General features: G+C 40.8%; 2 protein-coding genes across 6 annotated transcripts in view; one reads left to right on the forward strand and one right to left on the reverse strand.

The window, feature by feature from the left end:
• The window catches only part of ATP6V0A4 (ATPase H+ transporting V0 subunit a4), a 50,135-nt gene extending 44,997 nt beyond the window's left edge, over positions 1 to 5,138 (reverse strand). The window contains exon 1 of one of the 3 annotated variants that reach the window (XM_042470351.1): positions 5,104 to 5,138. Coding sequence is in view for 1 of the 3 variants with exons in the window: in XM_042470348.1 (XP_042326282.1) it covers positions 1,860 to 1,975 (116 nt within the window). In the remaining 2 variants the exon portion in view is untranslated. Of the gene's footprint in view, positions 1 to 1,859; positions 1,982 to 5,103 lie in introns of those variants that run through there. The other 2 variants (XM_042470353.1, XM_042470348.1) reach the window with 2 other exon arrangements.
• On the forward strand, positions 84 to 19,032 carry TMEM213 (transmembrane protein 213). 3 transcript variants are annotated; one of them, XM_042470355.1, is made up of 4 exons: positions 84 to 253; positions 2,112 to 2,176; positions 15,183 to 15,218; positions 17,048 to 19,032. In XM_042470355.1, exons 2-4 carry the CDS (start codon positions 2,128 to 2,130, stop codon positions 17,215 to 17,217), a joined length of 255 nt encoding a protein of 84 aa, XP_042326289.1. In that variant the 5' UTR covers positions 84 to 253; positions 2,112 to 2,127; the 3' UTR covers positions 17,218 to 19,032. The 3 variants fall into 3 exon arrangements, 2 of the variants coding, with proteins under 2 accessions (XP_042326289.1, XP_042326288.1); XR_006104256.1 differs by lacking the exon at positions 2,112 to 2,176 and having other exon boundaries at positions 17,048 to 17,133; XM_042470354.1 differs by lacking the exons at positions 84 to 253; positions 2,112 to 2,176 and adding an exon at positions 12,005 to 12,122.
• Positions 19,033 to 24,735: the final 5,703 nt, after the last annotated feature.

Genomic DNA, 24,735 nt, shown 5'->3' on the forward strand with positions numbered 1-24,735 from the left:
GTAGGCTAGGAAAGAAATAGGCCTATAAAACCAGCACTGCTCCCTCTTTAGGAAGGGAGGTACGTATATCCAAAGCAGCAAAGCAAGGGAAACAAGAGAATGGTGACCAGAATGTCTTAACGGCAAAGGAGGACAAGACACTGCAAAATATAGGACTTTCAAGAAAAATGTAGGAAAAAATAGTAAATAGAAATTCACACTTCATGGCCATGCTCAAAATAGAGGACATTTTGGAATTCCTCCTGGACAAAAGGTTGAAAATTATTATTATTATTATTATTATTATTATTATTATTATTATTATTATTAAGCTTTATTTATAGAGTACTGTAAATTTACACAGCGCTGTACATACAATCAGTTAAAAATAAAATAAAATAAACCTGCCTAAGGCATACATTCTTCAAAATTAATTTAACATAATACATATTAATACATATTAACATTAATATCGTAAAGCTACGATAACAATCATGTAGGACATGTCTTGGAAAAAGAGAATGGAGATTATCTCAAGGGTACGAGATAAGGATGAGATTGCTCCCTCATCCTTATCCTGTCTTTGACTGTGATGCCGTGAAAGGCTTTCAGCTCCCAGGGCTATTGTCCCGTCATTGATGCAGCATTGCAGTAACCCGAACTCCTATTAATGCAAAATGCTGGGCAATACCGCTTCAATGCCGGGACAATGATGGGATCTGCACAATGTTGTTTGAAAGTCTTTCACAAAATTGCAGTAAATCACGCTTTCTGGACGGGATAATGTCCGAATAAGTGCGACGTCATATGAAAATCTTATCGTGATCGCGCTATGAAAGTGGGAAAAGAACGGGACAAGGACGTTTCATCCCCCATCTGATAATCTCCAATGTCTGGTCACCCTGAGCAGGAGGAGAATAGCTACCTACTCATCAAGAAGGCCCCATGATAAGTTTGCTTTAGGGTTGCCATAAATTGGAAATGACTTGAAGGCACATGACACACACACACACACACACACACACTTCTTCTTTCATTCCTGCTGCCTGTAGTTGGCCTCCTGACTATCAATTAACTCACTTGGGCTGTTTTACAAACATAGAAGTTGACATGTGAGATGTGCAATGAAATGTTGCTGTGTGCATAGAGCTGCCAAAACATGGCAACGTCAAATGCTGGGGTTTCAGGGCCACAACCTGACACATAGGGATGACTTCATGTGATATCACAAGGTTCAGACCCTGATGGGGTCACAAGGGACAACCCTTGCTGGTTCATTAAGTATTAACCACAATTACACGACAGAGTGCAGCATTCACATAAAAACAGCAGGCCTTAAAAAATGAGAAATTATACAATGGGCCCTTGGGGGTTTGTTCCATAACCTCCTATGGATAGCAAAATCTGTGGATGCTCAGGTCCCAGTATATGCATTGGGGTAGTAAAATAGTGTCCCTTATAAAATGAGAAAATCAAAGTTTGCTTTTTTGGAACTTGTTGGGTATATATATATATATATATATATATTTTCAAGTCGTGCATAATTGACTCCATGGATGTAGAATTCATGAATACAGAGGACTGACTGGGTATGTGTACATATAAATGTATGTATAGTCAGCCATCCACATCCAATGGATTCATTATCCACAGATTCCAAAGCCATTCATGGTTTGAAAATATATTTTTTAAAAATTCCAAAAAGAAAACCTTGATTTTGCCATTAATAAGGGACAGTGTTTTACTATGCTGTTGTATTTAATGGGACTTGATCATCCATGGATTTTAGTATCCACGGGGTCCTGGAACCAAACCCCAGCAGATACCAAGGGCCCTCTCTCTATCTGTATAGGTGTATATATTCATGACAGTGCTTTCACCTCGATATTGTTCTTGCTTGCCCTGAGGAATGCAGAAAACAAGCCAAACCCTGAGATATTGCAGTCCTAAGTGAAAGGATGTTTGTGTAACATATCCAAGTGATTTGATTCAACATGTTGAAAAGAAGCAGATAGTTTGTGGCCCTAGGCCCACAGACAGCCCTGAGACTGCATTTGTTTGTTTGTTTGTTTGTTTGTACAACAATATTTATGTCCTGGCCTATAATCATATATATCCCCAACATTACACAGGTGAAAACTGGAGCACATGTGGCAAGCAACATCAGAGTGTGGTCAAGGTGGAAATTATAACACAAGTTAGTAGAGCAATTTGCTTTTTCCTGATCCTACTGAGAACAGTGAGATTCTGAAGTTTACCGCACCGGGGATAAAATATTCCCCAATGCGTTACAATGCGGGGCTGCGCACGGAGCATGAGGGGAACCCAATGGGGCCCAGAATGCTAGTTTACTGCACAGGGAACGTCGCTGCTGCCGCCGTGCATTCCCATCGCGTTCCCATCGGGTTCCAGGGGACGCCATTTCTGGGAACTGTTTCAATAGCATTCCCAGAAATGGCATCCCCTGGAACCCGATGGGAACATGATGGGAATGCGCGGCAGCAGCGTTCCCTGTGTGGTAAACTAGCGTTCTGGGCCCCATCGGGTTCCCATCACGCTCCGTGCGCGGCCCCACTCATGCCCGTTGTAACGCATCGGGGAATGTTTTATCCCCAGTAAACTTCCTTGTCCTCTCCACCTCCACCCACCCCGCCCCATGAGTTAATTGTGTGCAAGCTACTTTTCCAATTTGAACTCATTTTGCACCAATGGAAACAAGTGGAGAACAAAGGCAGAAAGTGACAAAAGGAGAAAGAAACTGAGGCGGTTTACAGACCGCCAAATAGTACGTATACAATACGTACTAGGGTTAAGAAAGGGCGGTGCTTCCTCACCCCCCTAACCCTAGTACGTATTGAATACGTACAAGATGGCGGCGCCCTGTTCATACGGGCGCCGCCATCTTTACGTACTGGACGCACAGCGTCCAGACGTGTCGCGCCGCTTGTGACGTAGCGAGCGCGCCCCTGGCGCCTCGCTACGTCGCAAACGCGACGGTAAAAGAAGCTCCATTTTGGAGCTTCTTTTTTCGGTCCGCGCGGGAGTCGGGCCGTCTGAAGGCTCCGGCTCCCCCGCGGACCTACTGGCGGCGGCGGCAGACCGCCGCAAAGCGGCGGTCTGTACCCCGCCTGAGACATTTTTAAAATAGTTGAAAAAGTGGGATGACAGAGAATTAATAGAAATGGTCCCTGCCAAACCAGGGGGGGGGAACCTAATTATTCATGTTTCCTTCAATCTATGAAAGCAAAGCAAAACTTTTGTGCCACAACAAACTACAATTCCCAGAATTCCACTGCATTGAGCCATAATAATATAATAATAATAATAATAATAATAATATTTATTTGTATACCGCCCTCTGGCAAACCAATCTGGGCAGTTAACCATGACAGTGGAAGTGGTGTCAAACTGGATTGTAGTTGGCCCTCCATATCCACAGATTCGATATCCACCGCTTCAACCATCTACAGATTGAAATTATTCAAAAATATATAAATTCAAAAAAATCAAACCCTGATTTTGCCATTTTACATAAGGGACACCATTTTACTATGCCACTGTATTTAATGGGATTTGACCATCCATGGATTTTGGTCTCCACTGAGGGGCCTGGAACCAAACCCCAGCACACTGTATTTCTGCAGTGTTGGTGCACCCTTAGTCCTTGCAAAACTGGATCAGAAAAATTGAATCTCAGTGCTCACAAGGACTAGAGACTTTAAACACAAGAACTGGAGTCCTCTAAGCCACTAAGGTCATAACCTATAGCTTGATTACCCAAGAAAGTCTTCCAGAATATAGAAAGCTGCATTATACAGTACAGTGGACCCTTGTGTATAACAAAATCAGTGTATGCTAAAGTCTCATTAAATATAATGACACAACAAAATGGTGTCCCTTATAAAAAAAAATGGCAAATCAATGTTTGATATTTGAAATGTATACTTTTTTTGAACATTTTCAAACTGTGAATGCTTGAATCCATGTATAAAAAAATCCATGTATAAGAAGGGCCAACTGTACTTAGCCCATCTAGCAACAGGGTTGGAAGCCCAGAAACTCTGATAGTACAGTGGTTTTCCAGGGGAAAAAAATTCCCATCATCTGCTACATGATCTTTTTCAATGAAGATACTAGAGATTCAACCATAGACTTTCAAAGTACCCTGTCTCTGTTCAAACACTGAGCTTGGGTTCCCTCTCCTAACTCATGAAATTGGCATAATTAAGGTACACATATTCCCCCCCCCCCCCCCAAAAAAAAATAACAGATAAAAACTGGGACATCTGTGAACAAGTAGCATCAGAGTGTGGTCAAGACAGCGAATGTTATTAATGAGGAAGAACACACAAGCTAGGAGAGGCTGCAACAGTTTGATATTGCCTGAGCCTCCTGGGAAGGGAAAGATTCTGCCCACTTCTTTCCTCTCCTTTCTGCTGAATTAATTGAGTGCAAACTACTTTTGCACCTCGAACCCACTTTGCAGGAATTGAAGTAAGCTGAGTACAAGTTAGAAAGAGAAATGAAAACATTTTAAAAGCAGATGAAAAAGTGGGGTGACAGAAATTTAATCGGGACTGTCCTTACCAAATCAGGACAGTTGGACGGTATGCATACATTATCTCTTCCCATCACCACAAAACCCACAGGATGACTTACAACACAAATGTCCTTCAGCCTAAAACTTAATAGACTATCTCCGCATATCTTCACTGTAATATTGCTACTCATATTAATCTCCTGTCCATCATCATCACCACCATTGTAACATATCATTTGTGTTTCTCATCCATATATGTTTAGGAAAATGAATAATCATTCACATTCAGTTTTTCCTAGACTCTGGTTGGCTTTTCTATACTAAAGTTATAATTACATCAAGCACACCAGCAATCACAGAACCTGTTAAATGTTAATTGCCGGTTTCAGCAGACATATTTAGCTATTTAATCAAGGCTTACATTATCTTCTCCCCAAGGAGAGGAGGCAGGTTAGGGGGAAATGTTTGCCATCTATATATGAAAGTAATTCCCCCTCCCTTCGGGGAAAATCAGTAAGGACCACAAAAAGTGGAGAAAGGTCTCTATCTCCTCTAGAGAAAGGTTGGAGTTATCCAGATCTCACCTCAGTTATCTGCTCTCTTTGGTTTTTCTTCCTCTGTGTAGGAAATCCTGCAGCTGCTTCTGGCTTAGCAGAACAGCAAATGAACCATTAGGAGAGCCTACAGTTTCTTTCTTAGATAGAAAATTAGACAAACTGGCCCCAACTGGTCCCAACCAAAGAGAGCCTACTTGTCCCCTAGCCACTGAGTGGAAAGGACCAGAATCCACCTTGCTTGGCCTAACCTTTCCCATCCAATCTGTCCGATAAGAACTAATGGTGTTGTGTCAGCAGTGGGGTGTTGTCAGTAACAACAACTTCAGGCCTTCCCGCTTGCCACAGCCACACTATGTGTGTGTGGGTGATTCGACACCTTGTTCTGTGAAAAGGGAGGCAATACTTTTCTCATTAGCAGTGGTAGCTAGAGGCTTCCATGTCAGTGGGGCAATGAATCTGCGCCAGGTTTTAGTTAGAACTTTTAGGAAGTTATCCAAGGTGCTGAACCTGTTTTGGGAGAATGGTTGGGCACCTTGGATAAAGTCCTTTAAAGTTCAGACTTAAGTCAAGAACTGATTCACTGTCTCATGGACATGGAAAGCACCAGCCACCACTGGCCTCTAAGCAGATACAGTAGAATGGAACTCAAATACCTCTGGCTATCATCTATACAGTGGGCCCTTGGTATCTGCTGGAGTTTGGTTCCTGGACCGCCATAGATACCAAAATCCATGGGTGAATAGATGCAAACAGATGCAAATGTACGCAGGAAAGTGAACACAATTAACCATTTATGCAAATGTGTGAAAATGTGCTGCAATGCACATAATACATATATGTGTAGGCTATTCCTTTGCCGCCTTAAACAGTCTCTCAGTGTGGCACTGAGGAACCAGAAAAATTACAAGGTGGGTTAAAAACAATCGTGAGAATAAAACACCACAAACTAAAATAAATCAAGATTAAGATCTAATGAAGGCTTTAAATGAAGATAAAAAACCCTGCAATTTTCAGTAACCAAACAGAATGTGAGGGAGGGGGTAACTATTCCACAGCTCTGAAGAAACTGAACATTGCCTGAGAATGCCTTTCTGTTAATTTTGTTAGCATTGTTTTGAATGTCTGGGTGATCCAACCACAGTTCTCCAGCATAATTTGGAAGGGGAAAAAAAACCTAAACAAAATGTGTGTGTGTGTGTGTGTGTGCAGGTGTTCAGTGTTCTGGGAAAGTTGTTAAGGGTTTTTTAATGGCAGTACCCAGAATCCCCTGGCCATGATGGCTGGAGGATTCTGGGAATTATACTCCAAATATTTAAATTTTACCAGGTGCTTATTGAGCATTAGTGATGTCAAATTTCTGGAAATTATGAAGCCATGGGGGGGAAACATTATTTCCAGGGTGAGTTTCTGGAAAACGATGGAAATCTTTGGGGGGATAATGGGAAAATGCTGCTTTAGTACTATTTATAGCTTGAAAGTCACTTTGCTACTTTAGGAATATAAAATGTATTACATCTAATTTGGTTTGGCATAAAATTCTAATCAAACATTATAGTTTTATGCCAAATAATAATAATAATAATAATAATAATATATTAGTAGTTTATTCAGACAATAATTACCAATGGAATTTACTTTTTAAAAATTTAGGTTTTTGTTAGAAATGGAGCCACAAAGGCCTGAACTCTTTGGTTTTTCAGTTTATGAGAAAACAGGGGTGGAATGGGTGGTTAGTAAAAGAGAGAAATACTGCATTGGCATTAGCAAAATGAATTAAATTTTTTTGGTCTTCACTAGTTCTCCATAATGTTAAGCCAACATAAAGCTCTCATTCCATTAAAAGGAACTGAGAAAAAGAAAGCAAGACCAGGAATCGCAGCACTGGTTGAGTATCAGTGCTTGGGGCCAAAGGTGTCTTGGATTTCAGGTATTTTTGGATTTTGGCGTACCTGTATTTGCATATACATACATAATGAGATATCTTGGAGATGGAACCCAAGTTTAAACACAACATTCATTTATGTTTCATATACACTTTATACATATAGCTTTGAAGGTAATTTTATAAAATATTTTATGTAATTTTGTGCATGATACAAAGTTAGTGTACACTGAACCATCAGAAAACAAAGGTGTCACTATCTCAACCACCCATGAAACAAAGTTTTGGTTTTTGGAGCATTTCAGATTTCGGAATTCTAGATAAAGGAGACTCAGCCCCTTCTTGTTGTCTGATCCTGTACATTGTCTTACGAAATAATTTTGGAGGGAGTAAATGCATGAATATCTTGGCATAAACATTTTATTTCTCAATCTAAAAGCAAATATTCCATAATTAATATTTTCAAATTTTGTCAGAAAAATAAGGATTTTAAAAAAATAGGGGTGGGGATGTTTCTGGATTTTTTGTGTTCTTCTCCAGGTCTTCACATCTCTCTGTTAAGCATATGTGTATCCATTAGATTATAAAGAAGGGCAAACTTGCTATATTAAAATGGTATATATGTACAGGGGAATGGAACAGTTCTATCCCATCCCCATCTTAGCTTGCCTACTCTTCTGTATTTTTAACACATTTTCTCCCTGATGGATTATTTCCTGTAGCAGAGCTGTCATAGGGAAAACTTAAGGAGAGCAAGAGTAGAGAGAAGGAGTGGCTTTTCCCTCTCTCCACTCTCCGCTCATTTCAGTTTATAAAGTTCCCTCCCTTGCAGCCAAATGGTTTATGTGTTGAATACACATCTAGTTGGTCTGATAGAAGAGTCTGAGCAGGAAAATACAGTATACTGTAATTGTTATGTGTTTTCTTGTTTTACTGCTGTTGTTGCCCCAACTAGGAATGCTGTGCTGTACAAAGCAAAGCCTGTACCTAACCTGTTTAGTCAACAGCTCTTAAAATGGGCTAAGTGTAAAGGGCAGCCAATCTGCCTGGGTCACAGTGGTCTGTTGTAAGATTGGAAAACAATAATCAAGCATCAAAAGACCCATGCTTTTTACAGGGAAGCTGCCATCCTCTACCTTAACAGGCCATGGGTCAATTCAGTGGTGTCACTAGGGTTGGCATCACCCGGCACAGTAACTCACAGTGTCATACACACCCCATTGACCTCCTTCCATACCACACCACACAGAATCTTTAGAAAATTTTTTTGTATTCATGTTACTTGTAAATCGTAATTCCCATATATCACTGAATGCAATGGCAACAGTTGTGACATAAACAGCTATTAAAATTTAAATTATACCCTTAAATTACTATATTGTTTGTTGTTAAGTGCCTTCGAGTTGCCCTAGACTCATGGTGCCTCTGTGGACGAGATATCTCCAAGCCCCTCTATCCTCTACTGCTCTTCTTAGGTCCTGCAAATTCCTGCCCATAACCTCTCTTATTGAGTCTATCCATTGGGCGTGTGGTCTTCCTCTCTTTCTGCTACCCTCTGCTTTTTCCAGCATTATCATCTTTTCTAATAAGGCATTCCTATGTCAGGCTTGATCTGTTCAAGGGCTCATTTGTTTGAGTTTTTGGCTGCTAAGGCTACCGTGAACAGCAAAAAAGTCAAACAAATGGGTCCTTGAACAGATTAAACCCGACATATCCCTTGAAGCCTAGATGATCAAACTGAGGCTGTCATACATACATTGGCCACCTCATGAGAAGGCATGACTAATAAAATTAAATTTGTACCTTGAAATTATGATATCATACACACAGAATAAATGCGTTTACATGTACATACTGTAGTTTCATGTGGTTAAAGTGAAAATTTGATAAAATGTGGGCTTTTAAAAAATAAAATAAAATAAAATAAAATAAAAGAGACACAGATCTCTTAGGACCTGTGGTGTCACCCCTCTTAGAGTGTCACCTGGTGGACTCTGTATTTCCCATAAACCCTAATGATGCCACTGGCTAACAGTTATAAATATGGCCTAAATAAATATAATAATTATAAACTACAGTACGAACCCCAAGATTCTATGGAATGCTGCCACGGCAGTTATAGTGGAATTCAGGCATACCTTAGTTAACAAAGCTTCTAACAAAGAAGGTCCTTTTTACAAAGTATTTTTATGCCTACCCAACCCCCCTCCTCATTCTCTGTCTGGCTGGAATTTTTTTAGTAGCATTGTTATTGGAAAGATGGTGAAGGAGGGCTGGAGAAACACAGATTTTTGGTGTCAGGCTGGAGCAGCATGACTGCAGTGAACAATGCAATAAAAATGAGCTGGGAAAGAATGAAATTATACTCTAGTTGAACCTATAGTAGCTGTGTGTGCTTTCTAAGGGCAGAGCAGTTAAGCCTGTCTCACCCGTTCCACCCAATATGTTAAAAAAACACACACCTCCAGATCCCCTTTTTGATAGCCATTGGAATTGTGTAGTGTGAAAGGGGCCCTCCTTTAAGCAGCCCAGTTTTTAAAAATCTTTGGGCCTGTATAGACAGGCCAAAATAAAGCTGCTTCAGGTCACTTTGGAGGTATGCTGTTTAAATGACACACACATCGTAAGAGGCCAGAAGCTGCGCCAAAGCTGCACTCCAGTCCTCAGAACAGGAGCGTGGCTTTGGCACAGCTTCTGGCCTCTTAGGACACATGCATCATTTAAACAGCATATTTCGAAAGTGACCTGAACCAGCTTTATTTTGGCCTGTCTGTATGGGCTCTAAGTTAAAGAGAGCTGACATGCTATACAGACCACCCAAAAAGGGCAGTCTGCCGGCTTCATGCTTTGCTGCGCGAGGGAGCTGCAGCGGACAAACCGCGTGGCTCCCTCGCACAGCAAAAAGGACCTACAAAAAGCGGGTCCTTCATGCGGCACCATAAAGATGTTGCAGTGCACCAGTGGCACACTCATGACGTCTTTATGACGCCGGGACGTGCGGACGCTAAGTGTCTGTCATGTCAAAATAGCGATGCCCGCCATTTTACTGCCCCCAGTACGTACTAGGCTAATCCTAAGAGGCCAGAAGCTGTGCCAACGCTTTAAGAAAGCGTTGAAGACTTACTTATTCCGCTTGGCATATCCCCCTAATCCTTCATAGAGATAATTATCCTCCTATCCCATCATCCTCCAATGTTATGAGTATTTATGATGATAATTTGTAATTAAGAGATTGCAAGATGTGAATTTGTTTTTATAGGATGTTTTTATATGAGGTTTTTAGTGGAATGTTTTTTTACTGTATTTTATGCTGTAATACGATGTGTTGTACATCGGTATTTGCCTGTGAACTGCTTTGATCTCCCAGGAAAAGCAGTATAAAAATAAAGATTTATTATTAGTAGTAGTAGTAGTACGTACTAGGATTAGGGAGTGTCTCAATGGTGCGCGATCCCTATCCCTACTGTTGCCGCCACCACGCTACATTTTGCTGGTCTGTATCCCACCTGAGGGTCTTTTTTAATGCACTGGGTAAAGAAGCTATAAGCCTAAGAGGTTCATTTTGCATCAGGATTATAGTGAGTTGAACGGTAATTCCTTTCACTACGTCCCACGCCCCCTGAGCTGTGTAAACATGACTACTGTGCCCTTTACACAAAGGAGAGGCAAAACCATCCCAATCTGGTTTGAACAGCAACAGACAGAAAGACAGCAGATCCAACAATTATGGCTCTTTGGAAGACTGGCTGTAGGATGTGGCAATGTCCTTAGAAGTTGAAATGTAAAACAAAACTGTTCTTCCATACAGAACTTTACAGAAAAATATTGGTTCATGGGAGATAGGGTTTGATAAAACTGAGTTCAGGTCATTTTTGTTAAGAAAACGTTAACTTTTGCATTAGCCCTTTGGTTAGTCTATGGAACCAAACTGTGTTTTTCCTCTCCACATTAAAATCCATCTGTCAGTTTTCTTCAAGTGCCAAAATAACTTGGTTAGCCTTGGGCAGCATGCATCTTGAATTAGGAGTGGGTGGGTGGGTAGCTGGCACTATTTGCTGCTCTGCCCCAGGCAGCAGATTCTCTTGGGCTAAAAATCTGAAGATGGGGGTGGGAAATTGAAAGAATAAAAACCAAGTAAATAAAAAACACTTGCAGTCTGCTGGGTGTACACAATGATGGCTGTCTGATAGTCTTTAACTGCCATGGTGGATAGGTGCCAGGACGATAGGACAGGGTTATGGGATCCAGAGATTTGTGGTTTGTTGGGAGACTGAGTTCTCTGCTGCCAGCTCTAGTCCAGGGGAGTAGATTAGCTTGGTGCTTCAGGTATCAATCTGGTTTGGGAAGCATGAAGGCTTTTTCCTCCATGTGCCCAGAAATGGTGCCATATTTGTGCCCATTGGCTAGAGTTATTTCTTTCATGAAAGCTTTCCAGTTACTAAAAGCAGATGAGTTGGACATTGGCACCCATTTATGGACCACCAGTTTGAAAGGCCTGGGATTTGGGGTCTCAGCAGTACTTCACTAGACTACAAATCCCAGGATTCCATAGGACGGAGCCATGGCAGTCCAAGTGCTGTCACTCTGCAGTAAAGAACATGCCAGAGTTCCAGAGGTGTGTATTTATTATTTCCCTAGAATTGTAAAACCTAATATGTTTTTGAACTCTTGGTTTTCATCAGGGTTTTAGGATTTCTATATACCGTTTTTTACAATTTCAGGAGCTATTATCCAAATTATTCTAGGAACATCATGTGTTCAAATGCTGGAAAGAGAAATGTCAAGACAGAATCACAGCATGTAAGGAAATATGTGTGCTTCATTATGTTTGCTGTTAACTTCCCTGGAAGCCCAGAGCATCACACAGCTTGGGAGGAGGACTGGCTGTTGTTTTTTTCCATTTGGGTTAGACTCAGCTGGCAATAGGTGAATTCAAGGTGTCCCAGCACAGAAGGAAGTGAATTTTCTCCTCCCACTGGCCTGGATACATTTGACTTTGCCTTGCACTGCTGCACTCACCTTTCTGGTAACTGCTGGTGACTTTGGTCCTTAACACCACAGCTCTTTGGGGCTGGGGTTCAACATTTACCAATGGATCTTCTGGCTCGTATCGCTGTCCTCGTCTTCTTGCTGTCCTCTGTATCGCGGAACTCTTTTTCACAAGGTGATCTACCCCCCACTCCCATTTCTCAGAACTAGAGTTGTAGCTAGGATAGCAACACTGTGGTTGTACACAGAGCCTGGAAAAATTAATCCAGGGGACTGCACTTTCCAGAATCCACCAGCCTGATTCTGGGAGGTTCAGTCCCCCAGATTATTATATTTTCTTCCAAGCTCTGAATGGGCCTGGAGAGGTGATTGGAAAGTTGCTACTGGAGGGGCGGAGGGAGATTTGGGGTGATACCTGTGCTTGAATTATAAAATGCATATGCTTTCTTACAGTCATCAGGACATTTATTTTTAAATTGTAGTATTTCTGGTACTGTTCAATGCAACAAATACTATTTTGCAAGAGGCAGGCTCTTCCCCCAATATGTATTATATTTCCATTGAAAAAAGGACAATGCATAGGCTACTTATACTAAAAATTTGGGTTATCTTACTTAAAGATTGTTACAAATGACTATGGGAGGTAATTGCTTGAAGGGGAAATCTACCTTTGACTCAGAGGAGAGAGTGGGTCATGTGTGCTTGATATCTTCTTAAGAGCAACAAAATGAATGCAGGAGAAGGGCATCCTTTAAGAATGTTACCTGTCTTCACTGGCTACTGGTTCGTTTTTGGACACAATTGAAAGTGCTGGTCATGACCTATAAGACCCTACACTGCTTAGGTCTATGCTAGACTACCTTAAAGAACATATCTCCCCATACGAACCTGTCAGAGCTCGAAGATTTTCAGAGAGAGGCTTTTTCTCAATCCCACCACCATCACAAGCTCACTTGGTGAGGACATCAGAGTGTCCTTCTCAGTGGCTGCTCCTACCCTTTGGAACTCCCTTCCATAGGCGGCTAGGCTGCTCCCCTCCCTGCTTTCCTTTTGCCAGTAGGCAAGGATGTTTTTGATCAAGCTGATTTTTGTATAAGTACAGGGGGCTTTTTATTGGGCATGTTTTATCTTTTAAACTTTCAGTTGTTTTAAAAAAATGCTTTTAGTGTGTTTTATGAGGTGATTTTCATTATATTTAAATTTTATTGTAAATGTTTTTAATCTACTGTTTTTAATCTGCTGCCTTGGGTTCCACTCTGGGAGAAAGGAGGCATGAATGAATAGGTTGTTTATTTCTTTTGAGACCAATTCAAGGTACTGGTTTGTTGTTGTGTGTCTTCAAGTCATTTCTGACTTATGGCGAATGAATCATGAGGTCTTCTTGGCAATATCTGTTATATACCATTAAAGCAGGAGTGCATGCCCTCCACCATTTCATAAATGAAAATCAGGACACATGTGGCCAAACAACATCCGAGTGTGGTCAAGACTGGAAAAGTTATTAACAAGTCTGCAAGTTTGCTTTTGGCTGAGGCTACTTGTAAAAATAAGATTTGCCCCCTCCTTTCCTCTCCTCTCCTCTTGATGAGTTAATTGAATGCAGATGCTTTTGCCCTATGGAATCTGTTTGCAGCAATTGAAGTAAGCTGAGGACAAAGGGACAAAGTAGGAAGAGGAGAGAGAAACTGGTACTTTTTAAAAGCAGCTGAAAAACTGGGATGACAGAGGATTAGTCAGGACTCTCCCTGCCATATTGGGACAGTTGTGGGGTGTAGGGGTGGGAATCATGAGGCCTACCAGCTGTTGCTCAACTGCAAACACCAGCAGCCTCAGCCAGTATAACTAGTGATGAGGAATGCTGATAGTTCAGTCCAACAGTATCTGGAGGTCTGTATTTTGCCTATGCTTGCTTAAACAGGCTCAAATAACTTTCCCTATATTATACTCCTTATCAAGGAAAATTCTTCTCTAAATATCACACATGTATTATACTGGCTGAGTCTCCCTTATCCAGAATTCTGCAATCTGAAATATTCCAAAATCCAAAACTTTTTTCATGGGTGCCTCAGATAGTGACACCTTTGCTCCCTGATAATTCAATGTATGCAAAGTTTGTTTAATGCACAAAATTATTAAACATATTGTATAAAATTACATACATGTGATGGATATAAGGTGTATATGAAACATAAATTAATTTTGTGTTTAGACTTAGCTCCCACTGCCAAATGTCTCATTATGTATGTATACGCAAATACAGGCATTCTAAATGATAATAAAACAAAATTCCAAAATCCAAAACACCTCTTGTCCCAAGCCTTTCGGATAAAAGAACTTCAACATGTATGGCCAAGATCCTACATTAAAGAGATGTAGCATAATGTTACACTCATGGAGTTAGGATTCAGCTGTGCTATGCCTTTTTGTTACAGAATTGTGATGCTAAACAAACAAATGTGCATCACACATTGATGTGCAATCGTGGACACATGCAATCAATGCATAATGTGAAATCATGCAATGCACAATGAAGTGCAATGAAGCCACATACATAACTCCACTTTCATAACCTTTAACTGGATAGGGACGTTCCATATTGGCGCCTCCAAAAAAAATTACAATCACATGTGTAAGGAAATTTTCACATATGAAGGACATCAACAGAATGCCTTTGCAACTCCTCAGCTAAGAAAAACTCTCTCCCTGGAGATGTCACTGTCACTAAAGCTGTAACTGTTTCAATGCCAGTTAAAACCATTTTTGTTTATTTTACATTTTAACAAGCTGTTTATACTGTATTGTACTTTTTGCCTTTTTTGTTTTTGTAATTTTGGGTGTTTTAATTATTCCTCTACTGCTGTGATGCCTGAAATAATGAAGAACAGTCTAAAAATGCTTTAATAAGTAAATACCATCAACCACTCAATTAACGTTGTTGTTTTTGAGTGCCTTTCCAAATTATGGCAACCGTAAGGCCAACCTACCATGGGGTTTTCTTGGCAAGATTTGTTCAGAGGAGGTTTTGCTATTGCCTTTTCCTGAGGCTGAGAGAGTGTGACTTGCCCAAGGTCACTCAGTGGGTTTCATGGCCAAGTGAGGAGTTGAACCTTGGTGTCCAGAGTCATAGCCCAACACTCAAACCACTGTGCCACTCTAGCTCAGGATGAATTAGTTTGTATCTGCTCTGCAGTTTCTCATTCTAAAACATAACTCCCTATGTTCTCTTGTGTTTTAGAGACTGATGTACATTTTAGCAACGACTCATGTCCTCGTAAGTATATGCACCTTCTCCTCTTCAGCAAAGACCACATATCCTTTTAAAATGATTACTGTATTATTTGTTTGTGTTGTTTCTCAGTCCACCAGGGACTTCTGAGCTGATGTACAGCAAATAAAAACAGATAATAATACTATTTAAACCCAGGCTGATTGAAAAGTCTTAGATTTTGTTCCTGTTGTTTCTGATTTTATAGTTGGTTAAAATAAATTGACCTAGGGAGCTTGGGGGGGGGGGGGCTCTCTGGTTATATCTGGAACAGACAGAAAATATTCTGATGTAAACAAAACATGTGTGTATCTCCAAAATAAAATCAGAGAGAACAGAAACAAAATCTAGAACTTTCTGGTCTTTCTTTCTTTTAAAAAAACACCATTCTGGATACACCATAAAACAGTTTAAAAAAAAAACCCTCACAGAATTAAAATTATCAGAAAAGATACTGTGGTATTAAAGACCAAAGGCTTTATGAAACAGTACAGTCTTGGCTGACCATTAGCAATCCAGAAAGGTGTGAAGGAAGTTAGTCACTTGGAGCCAGCAGATTTCCCCCACACAATCCTGAAAAAAGTACAACTGATAGCACAGTGCACCAGAAAGATCTTAGTTTATATTGCACAGATTTGGGAGCATCATATTAGTATTCACAAGCAGAAGGTGGCCAACAACTAGTCCCACATCATACCCTTACACTTAGGGTCTAGCAGGGAATAAAGCAGTCTTAGGATGCATCTACATTGCTGAAATAATGTGGCTTGACTCCACAGACACCCCAGAGAGGAGGGTGAACAGCAGCTGCTGGTGTGAAGGGGCTGGGTTTGGCAGGTCTGCTGGCTGGGCAGGGAAGTCAGTAACTGCCCTTTCTTGCTCGCTTAACAGCCCCACCAAACCTGGAAAGGCTGCCTGGTGATAGCAGTAGCCCACCCCCAACCATGGCAGAGGTGGCCTAGCTGGCAGATGGGGTGGCTGGGAGTGTTTGGCAGTGTGAGTTATTGGTAACCTCATGACTCAATTTCTGCAGTGTGCTCTACATGGGGCTACCCTCGTGCTTAGTCCAGAAACTACAATTGGTGCAGAATATGTCAGCCAGGTTGGTCACCAGAACAACTAGGAGTGACCATATAACACCAATGTTGAAGTCACTCCACTTGCTGCCTATTGGTTTCCGGGCGCAGTACAAGGTGTTACTTATCGCCTTTAAAGACCTACGTGGCCTGGGTCCAACTTATTTAAGAAATCGCCTACTTCCATACAATCTGCCTTGTACACTCAGGTCCTCTGGGAGGAACCTATTGCAGCCCCTAAAGACCAGATCAGTTGCAACCCCCCAGAGGACTTTTTCCACAACCGCTCCCAACCTGTGGAATGGCCTGCTGGACGAGATCCTTCAAATTACCAACCTAGACAGCTTCAAGAAAGCTGTCAAGACGGATCTCTTCCGACAGGCCTTTCCAGATTAAAGTACTTGGCCATACAATGATCTCTCCCATATATATTATGATTCTGCCCACCGTTATTAGATTTAATGTTTTTATGTAATTTTAATTCTGATTGTTTAACTCTTTTTTGAGGGGGGGGATGTTTGTATATATTTGTACAATTTTAAATGTCATACGCCACTTTGTTTTCACAAAAAGCTAGATATAAATAAAAGGTTTTATTTATTTATTACTACATTGGGCTGATAACAACTGTAGTAATGCCAGTGATTGAGATTGACCTTGCCAAACTGGGATAGCTGGAGGGTATGCTATATCTGTAACATAGGCTAAGGCAAAGTAATTTAATATCACTGCAGGACTCTTCTTTTTGTTTCCCATTAGCTCCTGAATTTTGCAAAGAAGCAACCAAATGCTGTCAGTTTGGAGTGGATGACTATGGCTGGATTGCTGCAGCAGTTGGCTGGAGTCTCTGGTTTCTCACCCTTATCCTTCTCTGCATTGATAAGCTCATGAAACTCACGCCTGATGAACCCAAGTATTTGGAAGCGTGACACCAGTCAAAGCTGACACCTGCTTTTGACTACTGATGCATCTGTGGGGAGTGTGTGAAGAAATTAATTTCTCCCGCTCTGCTGAAGTGTATGTGGGTGTTGGGGGTGGGGGAAGGACATTTATATACAGTATGGCACAGTATTTTTACAAAAAGGACCAAGAGCAACTGGGCACTGACAAGTTATGTTTTATTGTTTTTCATACATCTCTATCCTCCTAAGCATCTGGAAGAAAATCCTACCTCTTTATTCTTGCTTGTATTTATTTGCAGTCCCTTCAGGAATGTAGCGACTGGGGAAGGGCAAATGAGGTTATTGCCTCTCACGTAAGAATTCTGCCTCCCCCCCCCCAATTTAATTTTTTCCCTTCAGTACCCATATTTCTAGTATTACTGTTGAGCATTCAGAAATAGTTTAGGCATCCCAAGGAAACAAATGGTAAAATCCTACAAAAGCCCAACACTAACACTCTATTAAAAAGTACAGGCACATGATTGTACACTTTGTAAGCCACAGGGCTCACCTTTGTGTGTGTGAAAATTCACCCCCAACTTGGACACATGTGCTGCCACCATACAAGCATTCAGGGTTTCATCAGAAAAAATTCTGGCTTTTGAAAGTTACATATTCAGTGATATATTTTGTATATTTGACACCCAGTGCAGACTATTTTTAATACCCCCTTCGTCTCTTCAACAGCCATTTCTGAGTCTGGGAAAGCTGCTGGGTGGTTGGGAGAGGGAAGCGAGTCTCTTTACACCTGGTCAGCAGAGCTGCCAGACCAGAAAGGCAGCCAGTACTACCAGTGGCCACCAGTGGGAGTGGGCTGCTTCTGCTGCCCTGCAGCCATTTTGGGTCTGGCAGAACTGTTGCCTGGGCAGGAAAAGGAGGAAAATCTTGTTCCTGACCCACCAGCAGAGCCATTAGACCTAGAAGACATGCCCTTCCCATCAGCTCTCTGAGGTGTCCCCCCGTGTGGCCTGCACCCCCCTACGGATGCCCCAGACATATTTGAAGGAATTTCAGGTAGACAGTTTCTCCACAAGCGTGCAGATGATACACAGCCCATTTGTCTTTAGTCACAGTTCATATCATTTATAGTAGGATGATTTGTACGATATACATTTACTAGTCACTGTTAGTTTACAGAACTTTTTTGCCTATGGAAAATATTGATTTGCTTTCTTGGAAGCTTCACAGCATACTAATTAAAATGTATTAATTGAAAGTTATTTTTGTCATTACCGATAAAGGCTTCCCATTCACCAAAAAAACTCTTCTATAGTAACTGATTGATACCCAAACTTTTCTGGCCCCCATTTTTTGTTTCTATCCCTGGCCCCCATGGAAATTATCTCACTACACTCTGAGTACCTTCAAATCACGCCATCTGGATTCTCTTCGTCCTAGTTGTGAATTGAAAAGCTGTAGTTAAAAAAGTTCTTGCTTTCTGAAACTCAGAGAGTGAACAGGCAGCTAGTTGATATTCACTATGACATTTTTTCAGGATCAGTGGCTTGAACTGAACCTTGTAGCTTTGTCTCCTTTCTCTCTCACTCTTTTCTCTGAATCCAAGCCAGGCACAATATAAACTAATAAAACTGTAGAGGTTTCCATTGAAAAGCTGCAGTGCCTTTGCTTCTGTCGGGGTTGCATAGCCAGATGCTTACACACAACAAACAATTGTTTACTTTTTCCCCAGCTCACTTCTCAAGGACTTTAAAATATTTGCCGTCCAAAAACTGCTGGTCTTATCACTATCTTATAAAAGCTGTGGCTTTTGCTAGGAGATTTCAAAGAGCTGAGAAGGCTGTAGGAAGCATTTGTAAGGGTTGCTGAATATAATAACAAATGATATTACTACTGCTAGACAAGTCATTTGTTGACAAAATATGTGGCATAATTCTCTAACGCAGTGGTCCCCAAACTGTGCTCTCTAAGAGACTTTGGACATCAGATTCCAGAAGCCTCAGCCGTGTTGGCCAATAGTCTTGGGTTATGGGAGCTGAAGTCCAAATGGTACACTGTTGTGTACCATCTCCTACATGCATGGAATGAATGCTCTGCATTAAGCCTTCTCTTAATGTCGTTGTCCTCTTTCTTCTTTAGTCCATGCTAAAGTTGTAATTCTGTTCTTCACCCACAGCCCATCATAGCTTTTCCTTAAAGACAGAGCATACTCTCTTTCCTTCATCACATTGCTGTTGATAATTGCTGTCGTTAATTTTGGCTTATGGTGACCTTATAAATGAAAGGAACCCAAGGCACACTGTGATTAACGGCCCTGCTCAGACCTTGCAAACTCATGGCAGCTGTGGAATCATTCATTGAGCCAGTTCACCTGTCATGCTATCTTTGGGGCTGAATGCACAGGCCAAAAGACCCATGTGCCCCCCCCACCTTTGTGTCATCTTGTTTCTCCCCCTTTAAAATGAATCCTCATAAAAATTCTGTAAGGTAGAGGGGCTGAGAGTGAGTGACAGCAGTGTTGACATTCAGACCCAGATCGCCACAGTCCTAACATGCTAAACGCCACATGGCACTGCCTTCATTGGATGAGAATAATTCATCACACAAGCTATAAAGTTGCTATGCAGTGGGGGCGGCTCCCTTTTAAAGAGTCAGGAATGGTGTCATACAGTAGGGTCATACAGTATGGTGCCATTTGTACAGCTCCAAGATTTTCTCAGTCGCTGAGGACAGAGAAACACAGATAAACATGAACTGATGCAAAAATGAATTTTAAGCAGCAGTGTAATAACTAATTACTAAATAAATACAATAACAGGTTCTTCAAATACTGTATATCAGGGCAGAACCTGATCAGGGAGGTTGATGGACCATGGAATAACAAGAAAGTTAAAGGAGTATTAGAGAAGGATATGGAGATTCCAGAAAAGCTGGATGAGTTCTTTATGTCTCTTTTCACTGCAGAAGATGGAGAGTGGGATCCTGTCCATTAACTGATTTTTTTCCAGAAAGGACATCTGAGAAACTGAAGAAAAGAGTGGTGAAAAGAAATAAAACCTTACCAACATAGAGAAAACAAACCAGCATGTCCAGATGGTATTCACCTATGGCTTCTTGAAAAACTCAAAAGCCAAACAGTTAATCTGTCCTCCCCTGAAAGTAGCATACCCTAAAAATTGGTCTCTGTGCCAGAGGACTGGAAAGCAGACATTGTAATGGCAATTTTTAAAAAATAATTTTGAGGAATCCTGGAAATCAAAGGTTGGTTAGCTTCACATCTGTTCTGGGTGAATTACTGGAAAGCATTATTGATACTGCACATAGAACAAACAGCCTTTCCTATCTGGATGCTATCAACATATTTTGGACCACAGCTCCTAGTATCCCTGACCATTACCCAAACTGCCTGAGGCTCAGTGTAAAACATCTGGAGGGCACCCAGTTGTTGAAGGCTGAGATAGAAGGACCTGCCACTGAAAAAAAGATTCAACACAGCTTCTGGAAAGGTGATCCCTGTCTCAATTACCCTTTAGAATTCTTTCAGTGGGACAACAAGTACATTGCAATCTGAGGAAGTAGACCAAGTCTACAAATGCTTATCCTACAATGTCTTCCTCACAGTTAGTCTCAAATGTGCAACAGGTTCCCTTTGCATATTGATATTCCAGACTAATATGGGTATGTCTCTAAATTCTACCTCCATGTTGGAAGGAGTGACCTGAGGTACAGTTTATGATTTTCAAAAAGCTTTGGATAGTCTTCCACAAAAATCTTTTGAACAAGCTTGATATACATGTGATAAAAGGCAAGTTCCCTTGTGGATTACAAAATTGTGAAAACAAAAGAAAAGAGTGCCAGAATAAATCGATGGTTGTTACAATGATGGGATAGTAGTATGATGGTAGGGCATCTTCATACAAAGGTCCTGTGTTGTCAGAAGCCAGGTTCTGCCACAAGGGGTGACATTTTCACCTTTGTAGTCTTTTTATTGGTGAAGAGAGCGCCTACACATCCAGATCTTATTCTTCTTTTGTTCCTTCAAGTTGTTTTCTGACTTGACCCTAAGGCAAACCTGTCATGTGGTTTTGTTGGCATGTTTTATTCATAGGCGGTTTGGCATTGCCTTCCTCTGAAGCTGACAGTGTGTGTTTTGCCAAAGGTCACCAGTGAAACACTTCCATGGTCGAGTGCAGATTCAAACCTTGGTTTCCTTCAGTCGCAGTCAAGCACTCAAACCACTATCCCACATGGCTCTCACCTGCTCCCAGAGTGACAAAATTCTTTCACCAGGGAGAAGGAATTTTCAACACTGACAGATGGTGTGCAGGGGTGGATTTGCCAATGAAGTTGGCTTCATAAGTCATCCATCAAGCCTAGAGTTGCACTGTTTGCACATAAAGTGTAATTGTTCTACTACTCCTTGGAATTAACTTGGAAAGAAACCCTATTTGTTAGCAAGGGGTTTTTTTAATTTGCAAGGAATAATTACTTTAATTATTTTCATTATGAAACAGCTATGAAAGATACTAACACATTTCCTTGGTCAGTTTGTCTTTATGGGTTTTTGTTTTTGTTTTTCATATTCCATTCTTCTGCTTTTATTGTGCATGCAGTGTAATAACAGGATTAGTTATCAGACATCAATATCTTCAATGTCATTGAAATACAGAAAATAATGTTAGTGAAATAGTGATTAGTCCAGGCATATTATGAAATATAGCAGTCAATGGTATGCTGGTGTCAGATGGCACCAGCTTCTTAGTCAATTAAAAATATAAATAAAAATCTAAGCCCTGTTTTTTCTTTGTGGTCTCTGTGCCTTACTTTCAAAGTAGTTAACTGGTGTTTTTGGCAGTAGCCCTGTTCCTCCATGCCTCCCTATATAAGCCCCCTCTGGTATCCTCACTCGTTTTTTTGTCCACTGCAGCAACAACATTAAGAGCTTTCAGTGTTTTCTTCTTTCACTTTTGGTTTTGACTTGGCTTCTTCCATGGATTCTTCTCATTGGTTTTCACTTCGGATTTCAGTGTTTTTGGCTCAATCTTCGGACTTTGCAAGGCACCCACATTCTTCAAACAATGTGTCAAGTACAGGGGTAAGAGCCACGAAAAAGACAGCCATTCCAAGTGCTCTCTTTACTTTGGAGAAGCCCGTAAAGTGGCCTCATGCCGCCACTGCTAGATTTTCATGCTTCAATAGCGTCACAACTTCACTACTAGGCTTAAGGTACTCCTTTGGGAACAAACTACCTAAACCTCTGGTTTCAAATGAAGGGAAGTAGCAGTTCCACTATATTCTGTGCTGTCCAGGCCTCATCTGGAGTACTGTGTTCAGTTTTGGGCTCCTAGTTTTAAGAAGGAAACAGACAAGTTGGAGTATGTTCAGAAACGGGCAATGAGGATCATAAGAGGTATGGAAAACATGATGTATGAGAGATTGAAGGAGCTGGGCATGTCCAGCTTGGTGAAGAAAAGACTGAGGAATGAGATGATTGCACTTTTTAAATACCTAAAGGACTGCCACAAAGAAGATGGTACATGTGTGCACACTGCTGCCTCAGAGAATAGAATGAGGTCAAGTTTGGAAACTTTAGGTAGTTCAAAACATGGCAGCCAGATTTATTACTGGAAAATCCAGGATTGATCACATTACACCAATATTAAAATCACTGCACTCTCTGTCAGTTTTTGAGCAAGGTACAGTGTTGGTTATTACCTTGAAAGCCCTACAAACATGGCTTTTATCCAGATTACTTTCAGGATGGCCTCTTCTCATATAATCAGAAGAGATTCATCAACTGCACACGCTGTCTAAATTTAAAAGCACATTGAATACTAGTCTCTTCTGGCAGGCTTATCCAGATGATTTTTAAATTGTGAATGTTAAATGATGAATTTTAGATGTGGATTGTTTTACTACATGCACATCTTATTTGTCCTTTAAACTGATGCGTGTTTTAACCAATGTGTTTTAACTGTTGTTTGTTTGTTAATTGTTGTTGTCCACCACCCCAATCCATGGGGGGAGTCAAGTAAGAAATAAATTATTATTATTATTATTATTATTATTATTATTATTATTATTATTATTTCTTAAATTACAGGAGGGCAGATTTCAATTGAACATTAGAAGGAACCTCTTGACAGTGAGAGCAGTTCAGCAATAGAACCAATTGTCTCAAGAGATGGTTCAATTAATGTGGGATATCTCCTTTATCACACTAGCGGGCAAACGGGATTTAAACAAGAGTTAAACTAGAGAAAACCAGGAAATGCCTGATGTTTATCACACAACATTTCCTGGTTTTCTCTAGTTTAACTCTCGTTTAAATCCCGTTTGCTCCCTAGTGTGATAAAGCAGTAAGAGCGCATTTGCATTTGCTGCAGCATCACACTTTGGCTCATGTTCTACATACCATCAACAATAATCCCAACCTCCTTTTCACATGTGGTATTGCTGAGCCACGTATCCCCTGTCCTATACCTATGAAGTTTCCTTCTCTGGATAGCTTCAAAAAGAGGCTGGACAATTAACTGCTGAGGATGATCTAGCAAGAGTATGACCTGATGGCCCATTCCAATTGTCTGATTGTATGACATGGCTTTCTCCAACTTCCACTGGCTGCTGTTTTGCACTACTCCCAAAATACCTTATGCTGGAATAGAAGACCATTAAACTGGCCATAACATACCCCTTTCCTATTGCTTGGCTTTTCCTCTTTAATTCTTTTGTTAATATCATCCCTGTGATGTTTGCCTCAAATGCAGTTACCATCTGGATGCAGAGCTTAGGAAAATTATTTTTAGACTATTTTAGACAACTCAAATCCAAACTTTTTTGTAGTACAAAAGAATAACTTTTCCAAATTCTTTCCAGATGAAGCAAGAAAGGAAATGGAAGGAACTTTGTGTATATGTACGAGAGAGATGCAAAGAGAGAAAGACAGACAGAAGGCAAAGCAAACCTGGGAGAATTATTGATAGGCCACTATTGAAGATTATGTATTATGTGCAAAGAGAAAAAAAAGAAACAGCAGATATCCCAGAAAGTTGTTGCCTTCTTCTTGAAATAGAAAACAGAAAAGCAGAAAGAGCTTGTTGTTGTTGTTGTGTCTTCAAGTCATTTCCAACTTCTGGCGACCATAAGGTGGGGTTTTCTTGGCAAGATTTGATCAGAGGGGTTTTGCCTTTGCCTTTCTCTCAGGCTGAGTGTGTGTGACTTGCCCAAGGTCACCCAGTGGGCTTCCATGGCCAAGTGAGGATTCTAACCTTAGTCTCCAGACCATGCTTATGTGATGTTAAATTAAGAAATAAATGCTGAGGGTTAAAATTAAAGTTCATCCCAAGAACCGACTACATACTGTATTTCCCTTAGTTCTTCAATTTATGATACCCCCTAAAAAAAAACCTAAACAATTATCCCATCATAATTTACTGCTTTTAAAGTGATCCAAAGCTACATGCTATAAATGATTCTTTTTGCTTTCCAAATTCACCACAGTGGAGTGAACTGCTCACATTACTTTCTCATCAGTTTGATCTAAAGATG

Source organism: Sceloporus undulatus, chromosome 5 (assembly GCF_019175285.1).
Source record: "Sceloporus undulatus isolate JIND9_A2432 ecotype Alabama chromosome 5, SceUnd_v1.1, whole genome shotgun sequence".
Taxonomy (NCBI): Eukaryota; Metazoa; Chordata; class Lepidosauria; order Squamata; family Phrynosomatidae; genus Sceloporus; species Sceloporus undulatus.

Excerpts from the sequence above, each read along its gene's own strand:
- TMEM213 (XM_042470354.1), top strand. The coding sequence starts at position 12,050 with ATGGATCTTCTGGCTCGTATCGCTGTCCTCGTCTTCTTGCTGTCCTCT. Across the intron at positions 12,123-15,182 it reads GCGGAACTCTTTTTCACAAG|AGACTGATGTACATTTTAGC; the intron begins GTGATCTACCCC and ends CTTGTGTTTTAG. Across the intron at positions 15,219-17,047 it reads TAGCAACGACTCATGTCCTC|CTCCTGAATTTTGCAAAGAA; the intron begins GTAAGTATATGC and ends GTTTCCCATTAG.